This window comes from Protomyctophum bolini, assembly GCF_963924005.1.
Source record: "Protomyctophum bolini genome assembly, chromosome: 16".
Lineage (NCBI taxonomy): Eukaryota > Metazoa > Chordata > Actinopteri > Myctophiformes > Myctophidae > Protomyctophum > Protomyctophum bolini.
This window is the reverse complement of record NC_137877.1, coordinates 6,502,335-6,516,403: the sequence shown is the minus strand read 5'-3', so window position 1 is coordinate 6,516,403 and position 14,069 is coordinate 6,502,335. Positions and strand designations below refer to the sequence as shown.

Below are 14,069 nucleotides of genomic sequence, written 5' to 3'. Positions count from 1 at the left end.
ATTGTTATTATTTTACGTCTCTTTTGTGGTTGCTTGCTGCTTGGCAACCAACTAGCCAATCAAAGTACGAGAGTCCCTCCGAGCTATGGCAACTTGATCCTACCGAGGTAGGTAGGTTGCACAACGGGAGGAGGAAAGTCACCTCGTAGCCAAGTCCGGTCGGATTTATCATTCACCAACTGCTGGGGGCGCTTATAGCAGCACTAGCATGCTCATAGTGCTGTTTTGCAAGGTCGACAGCAGGACAGCATCATTTCGGCCCATATAGTCTATTACACTGTAACGTTGCGCATATATTCTGACAGATATCAACAAAGGACTTTATTCGCAAGCTTGAAGCCGGCTAGCTGAAACAAATCTCAGTTTGGTATCTACTGTCTATCTACTGTATTAGCTAGCAGCAGCTACTGTAAACCATGGCTGCACTGAGAGCGTCCTACCACAGGATTCTGGATAAGATCGAGCACGCCCTGCCCGCCAAACTTAGACCACTGTACAACCACCCAGCAGGTAATGTACAGTACACTGTCGTTATTGGTGTGTACAGTATTGACAACTTCAAACTTGCCTCATTGTATTTGTTCCTTTATCAATGAGGGTGTGTACAAATGTATCAGTGGAACCACATGGAACAGCATGTTACTGTGTAGCTCAGCCTCAGTATGATGATGATCATGGTGTAGCACTCACTCAGCAGACCTATACAATAAAAAGCTGACAATTGACATGTCAGCAAAGGAGATTGAAAGTATGTTGTGACTGCTGTGGGACTATTTAGTTCTGTGAACAAAATGGATGTCATCTTTGTCTAAATAGAAAGGCTATAAGATTTGTGCAGACTGCATGTTGACAACTTGTTTACTGATAAGTCAATATGGTGTATATTATTAAGTGCTTAATAACTGTAGTATTTAGCCCCCAAGCACCTATAGCTCTGGTCCATAGCCTTACTGCCGTTGCATTAAGACGGCATTAGAGCTATGGACCAGAGTTTCCAAGAACCCTATTGTCCTTTTAGGGATTAATGTCTTGAACAGTGAGTGGACACTGGTGCGCTGCTGTCATAGAGAAAATAGTTATATCTCTATATTCTGATAGTATTGCTATTGAGGGTTCGTTCAGTAACAGTAACGGAAGCTCCCCACCTCTCCATGTCTCTCCAGCTTTTAATTAAACATATTTTAATAACATATTTTCATTTTATCCAATCAGCATAGAGACGTCAGACAGGTCTACAGATTAAACCAGTTAAACTGAAAGTGATGACACAAAACAATGAGAAGACAAATTGCAACACTATAAAAATGAAGCTGATGGTCCTCTTGATTGGCTGAACGTTTGTCACCTAACCTACTTGAAAAAATATTTTATGATTATTAAAGATATTGGGAGACTCCTGTTACTGAACAAACACTCAAGCAATGATTACAGAATATAGTGCTTTTTAACAAAAAAAACTAAAACGTTTGTATTAACCAAAACACATCACTTAACCTACCCTTTAAAGTCTAGGCTGTCCTACTTATGGTGGTGGATTTAGTGATAAAAAAACCTGAACTTCTGAATAGTTATTGTGAGATTAAGCTTAATAATAGCTCATGTTCAACACATGGTACAATGGCTGACACTAGAGTAAAGTCCTTGGAACCAAGAACGGAACAAAGATTGTCTAGACAGACAATAAAACAGACCAGGTTTTACCACACTCGATCAGCACTTTAAGCAGCATTGTTGTTTTCATCCATATTGCATCCAATACAAAGTTAAAGGTGTAGAGAGCAGTTAAAGAAACCTAGATTAACATAAAAACAAACAAAAGAAAACTTTCTGTTAAGATTTGTTCAGTTCATTTCGTTTGTTTTCAGCACTTTTGGACAACATAAAAAGGTCTGTGTAATGTACATCAGTGCATATAGAAAGAGGCACAATCTCAAAAAAGTCCAAGTTGTCAAGTCCATTTGGCATAATAAGGTGTCCATAGATGCTGACTAGGGTGACAGGGAGAAGCATAATTCTTACACTTTGCATGAATACATTATTTTAAGCTGTCGACAGTGTTTACAGCACACTTCAAGAAAACATAATTAACATGGTGTTTTTTGCACACATACACACATACATACAGCATACCCTCCCACACATTAGACCAGTCAATAATGTGTCAAGCTGGTTTGTCTGTGCATTGTGCAAGGGTATATAGTCCATAAGTACAGTAGGCTCAGGCTATCCTACTTATTATGGCGGTGGAGTTTAAGTGATCAAGATCATCAAATTTATGACTTCTGAATAGTTATTGTGAGATAAGCTTTAATATAGCTCATGTTCAACACATGTACAGGTACAATGGCTGACACTTGAACAAAGTCCTTGGAGCAAAGAACGGAACAAAGATTGTCACTCTAGATAGAGTCTAGACACTACTACACTAGACAAACAGACCAGTAGCTGACCGATCGACCCTCTTCAGAAGTTGGGGTTGTTCACTGTGAGTGTGTCACTGCGGTGGGGCTGCTGCTGTATTACCGTACTCAAGCGGACATACATTACATACAAACATGGACACATACATTATATACATATTAGTCTCTCAAGACAGACTGTTGAGGACAAAACACTGGGGTCACTGTTTTTCCGTTATTTGCCGATGGGATTCTCAGATTGCATACATACAGTATATATATATATATATATACGGACATACATAGGGACACACACAGAGGCACCGCGTGTGCAGTGCATATCCGAACGCACCCAGTGACCATAGATGCCGAAAGAAGTGTCAGGGAGAAGCATAATGCTTATCGAGCCCTACCCCTGGCTCAGTGCATAAATAAAGTTGTCACTAAATTACAGCACACTTCAAGAAGACATAATTAACATGGTGTTATGGCCCCTGAGCCAGCCATAACAATGCATACAGCATACCCTCCCACACATTAGACCAGTCAACACTGTGTCAAGCTTGTATGTCACTCTGTGCATTGTGCAAGGGTATAGAATCCAGGTTGTCAAGGACAACTTCCTGACCATTTACTGAGGGGTGGTGACAAATGTCAACTCCCTTGAAGATGATTGGTTAAGATAACATCATTTTCTCATGATTGGTTGAGAGTAGTTGAGACATTTCTCTCTCTTTTTTTCTATCTGCAAAGCAGTAGTTCACAAGATAGACCTAAAGTTGATAGACCAGAGTGGTTTCATGTTCTCTAAAGTGACTAGACCAGAGTGGTTTCATGTTCTCTCACAATTTTCCATCCCTTCTGCCCTAGGGAATTGTGTGTAGTGTTTTGAGTTGTTTTCTGATATGTTTCTGTGCTGCATGTTTTGGCAACATATACAGTAAAGCTATGTTATCAATACAAAGCACCATTTTTATATTCTGTATTCTGGCATGTCTTCCACACATACTCCACTTTTAGGGGATAACCTACTCACCTTTTTAGGTCACCTAAAATGTGATTATATTGAAAATCACATATTAGGTGATCACGCCGCTTTCACCTAAAAGGTGAGCTGGTTATCACCTAAAAGTGGAGTATGCTACAGCCTAAAACTCTACGACACTGATAGGACAGCAGAAGCTGGTAGGTAGAGAGGACTTCAGGATTAGAAGGTTGCCCAGTGTTCTTGAGCAAGACACTTTAACTCCTCCTAACTAACTGCTCCCTGTGTGCTGTAATAATGGTAGCCACTACCCCTAATAGTTAGGCTAAATGCAGAGGACACATTTCCATGTACAGTATATGAAAATGTCAAATACTTTGATGAAATGAACAGCTATCATTAAATAACTGCTTTGTGTAACAATTTGTCTTCTTTTATTCTAGGTCCAAAGACTGTCTTCTTCTGGGCCCCAATGTTTAAATGGGTAAGGAAGTATATTGTAATGTCTTAAACATTTAAGAGTATACCTGGCACATGTGTATAATTAATCATGGTAATCCACTGTTGTCTAACCTAGGGCCTGGTCGGGGCTGGACTGGCTGATATGACCCGACCAGCAGAGAAACTCAGTCTCTCCCAGTCAGGTGTGCTAACGGCTACAGGTAAGATCATTTTATACTGAGAAGCAAATACTGAAATGTTCTTCCAGACAGGACAGTGGACACTGGAACCCTTTAAACTCCACCAAATGCACAAATGTGCTTTTGTTTAAATGTACCACACACAAAAAAGATCCATATAAAACCCAATCCTGATATGTTACAGGCTTCATGCAGATCTATTGGTCTTGAAATTGCCTGATATTTTGGTATGTTAAAAATGACTCCTGTGAGAGTCATGTTCCGTAGATGTTCTGTTCCCTCTAGTTCCTTGGTTTAACGATCATTAGTTAGTAGTTACCCAACAGAAATTTTAAGAAACCTAGGATGAATGCAAGTTGTACGCATTCCAGGTTCGGCATGGCCAGCAATGTGTTGAATATGATCGGCCAAACTGTCCATTTCATGGGGGAAATTCAAATTGAGAATGGCAGTTTCCTTTTTCTTTCTTTTTTTAATGACGATTTTCTGCTTGCTTTTGCCATTGTTTATGTCGCAATCTGCATCTTCCAACCTGTAGAATAGTGACAAGTCCAGACACTTTGATTCCCAGTTCAGGGCAAGAAATAAACAAATACATTTTCAGTGGAAATACTCTTAACTGGTTAAAAATTAGGCAGGGGAAAAAAGAACCGAACCGGTTCAACCCTGAGGCCACAGAGTTTGAACGGGTGCAGTATGTTGTTCAGACTAGTCATTGATCCTACAAATGACAAATGACCTCATCTCCTAACCTAACCATAACCGCAAGCACGGGAGCAGACGCTAGTCGCATGTCGGACTAATTAGTCTGATTAGCGTACAGACCCCGTTTGAACCACAGCTGTGGTTCAGGAGGTAGAGCAGGTCGTCCAATGATCCATGGCTTTGAGCACTTGGAAAAGCGCTATGAAAATGCAATTCATTATTATTAAATAAACAATACGGAAATGCATCAGTGAATATTGATATAATTAATGGCTCATTTATATAGGTTAAAGTGGCACTATGTAACTTTTTTTAATGAATACATTTTAATTTCGCCCAAACTGTAGGGTAGATTATGTTAATACGATATAACTTGTACAATTGGGGTGGTTGTTGACTCCCTGCTTTTCTATTGAGACATTTAGATTGTGTCAAAGGTCTCACCTAGACACAGGATCTGACCAATTTTGACCTGATGATCGTGCTTCAGTAGAGCTTCCTTATGTCCTTTTTTAATTATTTTTTTACCTTTCACACAGGGACCTTATATGACTCCTCTGTGAAATCTAATTCCTACTAATTAAACTGCTAAAATGCATCCATTGATGGTAGTTGATTTGTAATATCGTTGCTGTCGGGAGAAAACCTCATAACTCAATTTCTGCTGTTTTTGATTATTATTTTTTGCATAAATCCAGTGCTGTTGAACACCCTTTACGTCCGTGTGTTCTAAAATATTGAACCAATGGAAAGTGCTTTGGACAAAACATCTTAACTCCATTGGACCCTCAAAATGTCTGCTAAAACAGCTAACTCCACCACCTCTCCCCCTCTCATGGAAGTAATTGACAATATATAAAGTTACACCACCAACTTTGATGAGGCTTTATTGCTTTGTTTTAAAAACTATAAGGTTTTCTTTATTTCCTGAAAAAAATATATTTTTAATTTCCTGAAAAATGAACAATGACAGCAGAGATATATGAATCATGGTGATTATGTGTCATATACCATAGGCTACAATACATCATTACTGTATTATATTCAAGCATTTGTTATGTTTCATCAACCAGTGTTTTACTGTATGTTTACTACAGTACTAGGTTCATGGAATTTACTGGGAGGCTTTTTATATTCTGGGATTCGCTTATCAGATAATTTTATCAATCTGTGGAAAAGTTGCTCGCTGTGTATACCAGCGCAATGTGTGTGCAAACAAAACTTAGAGGCCATTCACATCATCATATCCACAGACATGGTGGCATGTCTTTATATGAACTATTGTTTATTTAAATTTGGAATGCTGTGCTCAGCTGTTGCTGTTGTCTGTCTCCCTTAGGTCTGGTTTGGTCCAGATATTCTTTGGTCATTATTCCAAAGAACTACAACCTATTCGCTGTCAACTTCTTCCTTGGTTGTGCGGGAAGCAGTCAGCTCTACAGGATCTGGAGGTGAGTGTGGTCCCCAGTGCCCATCATCAGCACCTACTGTATAGCTTGATCCTAATTATTGTTATTGTTTGACATAAATGCACAGAAGCAAGTAACAAGTTGTTTATAGTTCACCTTCATATTTAGTCATCCATGGTGTAATTGACAAAGCTGGCTAACTCACTAAAGCTGAACTATGTAAAACCTGGAACCCCTTCTTAACCCTAGATTGCAGTTGTTTGTAGCCTAGCCATAGAGGTCTGATAATTGGATACTAGGATTGATTGTAATAAAATACATACATCACTTTCATTTGTTCCATTAGGCATAAGCAAGACCAGAAGGCTAAGCCGGCTATAGAGTCCTGAGTGTTTGTGCTGCCAATCCTCCACTCCAGTGGATCGAAAGGGAGACCCCACACTGGGCACAAGCCTGCACCGCCTCGTCTCATATCCATCCCATGCAGTCTCCATGAAATCCACGCCTAACCATTATTTTACCACAGAAAGCAGCCCTGTTGGAGATGTAGATTTTTCTGACATTTCATAATTTTCTCGGGATGTTAAGGATTTATTTTTAACACGCCATAGTCAACATGTCTATGAACGGTTCAACGCTCAACTCACAAGTTGTACCATTGTACATTCGGAATTTAATTCCATGCTTTCTACAGCATGCCGTGCGCTTATGTGGGAAAATATCTATTATTCTTTTTCCATCTGGACTTAAACATTAAATTCCTAAGAATAAAACTCGGTTGTGTGTTGAATGTGGTTAAAGGAATGTTATCAAGTGAATTTAAGGATGTCAATTTTTCATCATGTCTTTTCATGAATCATTTAAAACTGTGCCGGAATGATTTAACCATTTCTCGCAATTGAACGGTTTACTTTAATGTAGTTGTGTGCAGTAGCACCTTAAGTATTTTATTTAATTTCCTCATTGCCTACATCTTATAGAAATGACACAATTTGTGCACATTGTTTTTAACACTTTGCCAGATATGTTAAGGATTAAATTAATCGTGGTGCTAGGGAATAGGAACATTTCACTGTATGTATTTAGACACATTAATTTGACTTGAATATTTAATAGAACTTGGGTGTGATCTGACTTTATGGCTCTGTGGCTATGTAATGGCAATAAAAATTTAACACCTACATTTTGACTGATTGAGTATTGTAGTTTCTATCGGTAGCTAAACCAGTAGTTGTCAAAGTGGGGTTCCCAGCTAAATGTATTAACAGAACCACAATCATTTAACCTCATTCAAAAATAGCAGATGAACAAGCACACAGCATGGCACATACATTTTTGAAAAGTCTTCGCCTGGGAGTCCCTGGCACAAAACATCTTTTAAGATGGCCAAATATACATCAATTCAGGAGTCCTTTTAACAAAAAGGTTAGAGCTCCTAGGACTGTACATTAGTAGCCTATTATGAGAGACGTTCGAGTTTTAAATCGTTACATTCAGTAGTAAGTATTTAGAGTGTTCAGTGTTGACAACTGTCTCTCAAAATGGTTGAATATTACATTTAGTTGCTCGTTCCACATATATCGTAAGAGGCCTCGCATTAACAATAAGTGGGTAGGCCAGTAGTGTCCCTTTGTCTTAATGCAATTTAATGACCTTTGAAGAGTAGTGTAGTGGACTTATAAAATAGCACTCCATTATGAGAGAACCTATGATGAACTTTATCAGTCAACCCAAATGTTTTTCTATATTTATTGCTTGATCTAGCCGAGTCCCCTAAACCCCTTGAAACCCCCCCTCACTCAGTCAGATATACCTTATTGTATTTAGTATATACTGTTTCAATATGTATACCCATTACCTCAGAGACTTATGTGACAAGATAACAGAAAACTCAGATATTTTTGCCTTAATTCCTATATATGTATTTAAGGACTTTATTGTCTATGATTTAATGACTGTCTGAACTGCTGAATATTTGCACTTTTGGTATAAGTTGGCTGTGTGTTCATGGTCTGCACGGGACAGAGGAAGTCGTCTCACCTAGGGAGACTATATAATGGGACACTTCCTGTGTCTCCAGCAGACAACGCTGATGAAGGCTTGAACGCCGAAACACTTTAGTTGCTGCTGCTCTGCAGCATAGATGTCAACAATTAAATAAATTAAGAGTGCCTTAAAACATGAGTTCCGTGAGTGCTGGTTCTCTTTTAGAGAAATTTCTGTTTAACAAAAAGGTTAGAGAACTACTGCTGTAGACTTGTGTAAAGAATCCAGTATGAGACCAAACTCACTCACCTAAAGTAGATTGTGAGCTATGAGTTCCACACAGCCCCACCAAAAGTAAAAATACCGGTATTGAATGGTAAAGCAGTTATGTAAATAGATTTTCAATGTAGACCCGGGATGGTCTTTTAGATGAGTCCCAGAGACATTTGATGAAATGACTTCAACATTAAGAGCAATGTCATTTTTACAAATTGCAGCATTTAACTCCCACTTCATACGGTTATATTCATGTAGAAAACAGAATAAATGATTTATTATAACTAAAGCTAGCAAAGTAAACTAGAATTTCATATTATTTAACTAGATGTATTGTTTTTATACAGTACATGCCGAGTACAGTAGTGCATACCATGGATGCAGAGGTCGTTGTATTGTCCCTCAACTATAAACTGGGATGGAAAAAATGCACCCCATTTTAATCTCTGGTAAAGTACACTTTCCTATAGTGGAGCTTTGTCTCCCTCTTCTGTTTTCATAATTACATTGCTGGACAGAGCTCTAGTTCCCAGTTGAGAAATGCATCATGAATTCCATGTAGAGAGAGATGCATATCATAGCGTACGAAATTGGCCATAAAAAATTCCATATAGCTTCGGTCTCAAAATATTCCAGATTTTCACCGATATTTATGATGCAATAATAATGTGAGTCAATGGCTTTGTACTCACAGAGCAGCAAGTCTGCCTTTTAAGAGCATCAGCTGTTAGTGGGGAGGGGACTTACCATCTACTTTCACCAGAAGAAAAAAAAAGTCAATATAAATATTACGGTACATGTAATACATCGGAATAGGCAGATATGAACCTGCAAATAATTGGAGATCGGAGATCGGTCATAATTCCAATATGGTGCGTCTCTCTCTAATTCCATGTTATGCCATCTCAATATTCCAGTGGGGGAAAAAATAGTTAGAATCAACACATCCTTGGAAAAGGATTAACCCATTCTGGGCGGGAACCCCTTTTAGTGTCTTACCCCCTCAGGCCGGGAACCAATATATGGGTTCTGTACAGTATGTACAGTATTGAAAAAAATACAAAAAATTGATGCTGCAATATAAATATTTGAAGTTTTTCAAAAAACTTAGGTCAGGCTTTAGAAGGCGTTTTTAGAATCGGCCTTAAGCCTAAATGGGTTAACACCAGTTCTAGAGATTACCCAATGGAACCATTATAAAGTCACTGTCACAAAGAGTAGTTATCCAACAAAGTTTTATTCACAATCAAAATAAACCACTTCTAGCGTTTTCCTCCAACACGAGGTGCATTCACCTTCATAGGCTTTGCAACCTTCATGGGCTTTGCAGCCTTGGTAGGGGCCTGCAAAGAAATAAAAACATATACACGCGTCACACCCAAGAATTTCAAACCAAATCATAAGAGTAATTCGATAGTCTAGTCAGTGAATACAGAAGATAGAGAACAGTAGTGCGTTTATAAATCACACTGCTGATTGTAGTGGCAGGGAAAATCATTTGCCTTTGGAGGGGGTTGAATTAAATTGAAAATATTTAACCAATATTTATCATAAACCGAACAGCATTACAGCACTGCATGACTTTGCCAGAAATGTTGGCTAACACATACAATATAACTCCCAACGAGAACAACCCATCTAGTTGAACTTGGCAGGTACAAATCTACCCACCAAGAGAAAAACATTTGTTCAAGAGAACTTATATAAAAGACTGAATGACGTGCTTCTGATACTGTGGGACCATTCCTTCAGGCTTTAAACTGAAATGTTTTGCCATCTTTAACCCATTCTGGGCGGGCACCCATTTTGGTGTTAGCACTATGTTATGCTTTAGCTATTGAAAAATAGCAGATCTACAAGCTCATAGCGCGCCACCGAGTGGCGCGCTACGAGCTTGTAGGTCTGCTATTTTCGAAAAATTCGAAGAACGACTGACATTTTTAGAATCTGATCTCAGGTCAGAATGGGTTCATCAGACCAGTGTGTGTCCCGTGGAAACCTCGTATGAATCTGATCTCAGGTCAGAATGGGTTAAGTAGTACTAAAGTCAGTAAAGTGCATGCCTGATGGTGTCGTTTCTCACATTTGACATCCCCACCCCAATTGTTCCCAGCCAATCCAAACCGTTGAACTTCCAGATGAAAGATTGCTTCACTGTCAAGTCAAACAATCCATGTTAGGATTTATTTTTAGGAAAGTACCTGTAGAGTCTAATCTTACCTTAGCACTGGTTGTAGAGGGCTTCTTTGTTGCCTGCTTTGCCTTCTTGGCATCCTTGGCAGCCCTGGAAAATAGAGAAGCATGAATGAGCCACAAACTACATTGACAATATTTTAGCCACCAATTAACAACTAAATCACATCAGCAAACGGGTCCCTTGTAAGCACATAATGCACATGAAAGGAGGGCTGCAACTATTGATTATTTTTTAGTACTATTATTCTAGTAACTTGTAAGAGAATATGGAGGCCGACCTTTGGTATGTCTAATAAGACAGTCAAGGGCCGGTACTATGATCTCTAGTTTCTCTATGGCTGCAGGTGTGGAGTGAGCACTGTTGCACAGGCTGTAAGACACAGCCCAGCAACAGCACATAACACAGACCAAAACTATGCACACCATCCACCCACAGCCAAACATGGACATGAATATCCGAATGGTGCATAATGTATTGCCAACTATCATTTTTAGATTTGTATTAAATTATTATGACATTTGTGGCAAATGTATACAACTTAAGTTAAAGATGCTGGTGCTGGCGATGAATTGAATACACAGAACCACAATGTAAACAAGCCCACAGGGCTTTTTGCGTTATCCTTTTAACATTATACAACCGTACCTCTGAACTTTTGCTATTAAAACTTCAAAGTAATTCAATCAAAAACAATTTGATGGTATTGCTGTAACATAGTCCTTGAGCCATATGAGATAAGATCCAAAATGGAAACACGCATCTCAAAAAGTTGACGGGTGCTGAACAAATAAATATACATAAAAAATAAAATAAAGGTAGGAAGGATGTCCGCACACCATTCTTAGTGCTACCAGTAGTATTTTATTTAAGATTCAACGTTTCGGTCAGGTCTTCATCAGGAATTGGGTCGAAACGTTGAATCTTAAATGAAACACTTTGAGCCACCCAGAGCTAGTGAAATCGGAGATCACAGATAGCTATTCAAAAACCATCACACTGGTGACAAACTGTGGACCAAGTAAAATTGGGTTGAGCGGTTGCCTTTGCTTGCCAGTATTTTTTTGTAAGTAAAAAGCATGAGATACAATCAAACAAGGTTAAAGGATAACGAAAATGTCAAGGGGACTTGCGGTCAATTCATATTATTTTCCTTTAGATAAACGTCAGTACTATAGATAAATAAGAGTTTAAGTCCAAATTTTTATTCTGACCACCCCTCCACGAAAAGGCCTAGTTGTCCTGACCCCTTATCCATTATGGATAATTAGTGTGGACTTAAAGCGTTATTTGTCTATAGTACTCAGGTTGCAGAGTAGTGTTCTTACCTGATGGCCTGCTCACGCTGGGCCTTACGGACCTCAGGCTTCTGGTTCCTCTTGGCCATGATTTCAGCCAGAGAGGCTCCAGTGATGGCCCTTGTGAACTTCACTGCACGGCGTGTACGCCTCTTTGACACCTCTTCCTGTTAGGACACATTTTGATACAACTTTAGAACCGGGCATTTCTTCCAATGTCCTATGCTGAACATTACAACCTCAGCAGCCAGACAAGGCAGATGCTGTTCAGATGCTGCACATTACCCATTTCTGTAGTATAATAGTTTTTACCTATACTATATTAGTTTTTTTATTACGTTCCAGTATTAGCGTTATCTTGTTATACAGTATAGTTAGCACAGTCTTACAGAACACAATTGACATTTCACTACTACTATATGACTTGGTAACAAATAACACTCTTGAATCTTGAAATCATTCTCAAAACACCACCATCTCTACTCTCATGACAGAATATACATAAATGTACAAAGTAGCTTGTAAGAGAATATGGAGGCCGACCAATGGTATAATGTCTATTAAGACGGCAAGGGCCGGTACTATGATCTCTAGTCTCTCTATGGCTGCAGGTGTGGAGTGAGCACTGTTGCACAGGTTGTAAGACACAGCCCAGCAACAGCACATAACACAGACCAAAACTATGCACACCATCCACCCTCAGCCAAACATGGACGTGAATTATGCAAATAGTGCATCACTCAATGTTCACAAGCATGTTTAGATTTATTTGTATTAAATTATTACACTTTGTGGCAAATATAGGCTACAGCATGTAACTTACAGACAGGCCCTTCTTGTGCTTGCGTCTGTACAAGACAGTCCAGTTTATCTGTCTGGGGTTCCTCTTGGCCAGGAACGCAGCCTCGCACTTGGCATTCAAGAATTGGAACACCTGAAGAAAACAAACGAATATATAACCACCACAGCTTACAACACTCACTGTAGCATGACAACAAGTAACGTATGATCAGATACATGTGTACGCCATATATTAATAGTTACTAATGAACTTAATACAATGTTGTGGAATACATTACAGGCTTCAAGTTAGTATACAACACGAAGAAACGTGGACACGGTGCATTTCGTACACAAGAGAACACAGACACGTTAGCATTAGCAATTGCTAGCAAGTGTTCAGTTAGCAGTTAGTTAGCCCTCATGAACACCTAGCTGCTAACTAGGCAAAGGTGTTACAAACGTTGCTTGTGTTTACTGAACAAGTTAACGTAAAACAAAGACAATATACAAAGAGTAATTGCTGGTGTCAGACAGTATCAGGCCCAAGCGTTACCTTCCCATCTATCCTGGCGTATCGGCGGCCATGGCCGGGGTATATTTTATACCCGCTGAAACTGCACAACTCGACCCTAAAATGGACAAATAAACATAATGACCGATAGAAGGGGATACAATGATATACATAACATGATATTACTTAAAGATAGTTTATTTAAAGGCTGGGATGCCGATAGATTATTTTGTGAGAACTCACTTCATGATGGCTACGAGAGGGCACGAAACCGGAAAGAAAGATGACGCATACGGAAGCTGATTTTGTGTAACCCGGATGTGTAACATTTATAAACCAGAGCCGTAGAAGAAGACGCTGCCTCAGACATTGTTTTAGTAATTAAAAAAAAAAAATTATAGTTTATATTCATATAATATAAGATCAAACTGACACTCGAGTATTTTTTATTTTATATATATTATTTGTTTAGTATTCTTGTGTCAAGACTCTCGATCACGACAGCCGGCAAATTGCCAATCGACACTCTCGCGAGAGTACATGTTGCTCATAGGGTATATAGTTTTGTCTTGTTTGATAAATGTAATGTCGAATCTGCATTACTTTTTCAACTTTTTAACTTCTTACATTTGTCGCAAAGAAGTCGCTAAGTATGTAGTTATAGCCTAACTTTTCCTGGGTAAATTAAAAATAAGTAAGGAATTGCAGTTTAGTTGAAGAAGATTCATTGAGCCCTTTTGATATAATGTAGACCTAATACGAGTCATGTGTTTTTCTATTTGATTATAGTGTGACTGGTGGTGACTATATATATATATATATGCATTATTTTCATTTATTTATTTATTTATTTGTACTTATTTCTTGAGGTCCTATGCCCAG

The 14,069-nt window shown here is 38.8% G+C and overlaps 2 protein-coding genes across 3 annotated transcripts in view; one reads left to right on the top strand and one right to left on the bottom strand.

Annotated features, from left to right (window-relative positions):
• Window positions 1-13,490, bottom strand: part of rpl24 (ribosomal protein L24) — an 80,762-nt gene extending 67,272 nt beyond the window's left edge. The window contains exons 1-6 of one of the 2 annotated variants that reach the window (XM_080786106.1): window positions 13,431-13,490; window positions 13,230-13,305; window positions 12,717-12,827; window positions 11,924-12,060; window positions 10,622-10,685; window positions 9,629-9,744 (exon numbers count right to left, since the gene is read on the bottom strand). In XM_080786106.1, the coding sequence (XP_080642232.1) occupies window positions 9,664-9,744; window positions 10,622-10,685; window positions 11,924-12,060; window positions 12,717-12,827; window positions 13,230-13,305; window positions 13,431-13,435 (474 nt within the window). In that variant the 5' untranslated portion in view covers window positions 13,436-13,490 and the 3' untranslated portion in view covers window positions 9,629-9,663. Of the gene's footprint in view, window positions 1-9,619; window positions 9,745-10,621; window positions 10,686-11,923; window positions 12,061-12,716; window positions 12,828-13,229; window positions 13,306-13,430 lie in introns of those variants that run through there. The other variant, XM_080786105.1, reaches the window with a different exon arrangement.
• On the top strand, window positions 150-7,328 carry mpc2b (mitochondrial pyruvate carrier 2b). Its single transcript, XM_080786700.1, has 5 exons — window positions 150-510; window positions 3,828-3,868; window positions 3,962-4,046; window positions 6,070-6,181; window positions 6,486-7,328. Exons 1-5 carry the CDS (start codon window positions 417-419, stop codon window positions 6,526-6,528), a joined length of 375 nt encoding a protein of 124 aa, XP_080642826.1. The 5' UTR covers window positions 150-416; the 3' UTR covers window positions 6,529-7,328.
• Window positions 13,491-14,069: the final 579 nt, after the last annotated feature.

Excerpts from the sequence above, each read along its gene's own strand:
- mpc2b (XM_080786700.1), top strand. The coding sequence starts at position 417 with ATGGCTGCACTGAGAGCGTCCTACCACAGGATTCTGGATAAGATCGAG. Across the intron at positions 511-3,827 it reads ACTGTACAACCACCCAGCAG|GTCCAAAGACTGTCTTCTTC; the intron begins GTAATGTACAGT and ends CTTTTATTCTAG. Across the intron at positions 3,869-3,961 it reads GGGCCCCAATGTTTAAATGG|GGCCTGGTCGGGGCTGGACT; the intron begins GTAAGGAAGTAT and ends TGTCTAACCTAG.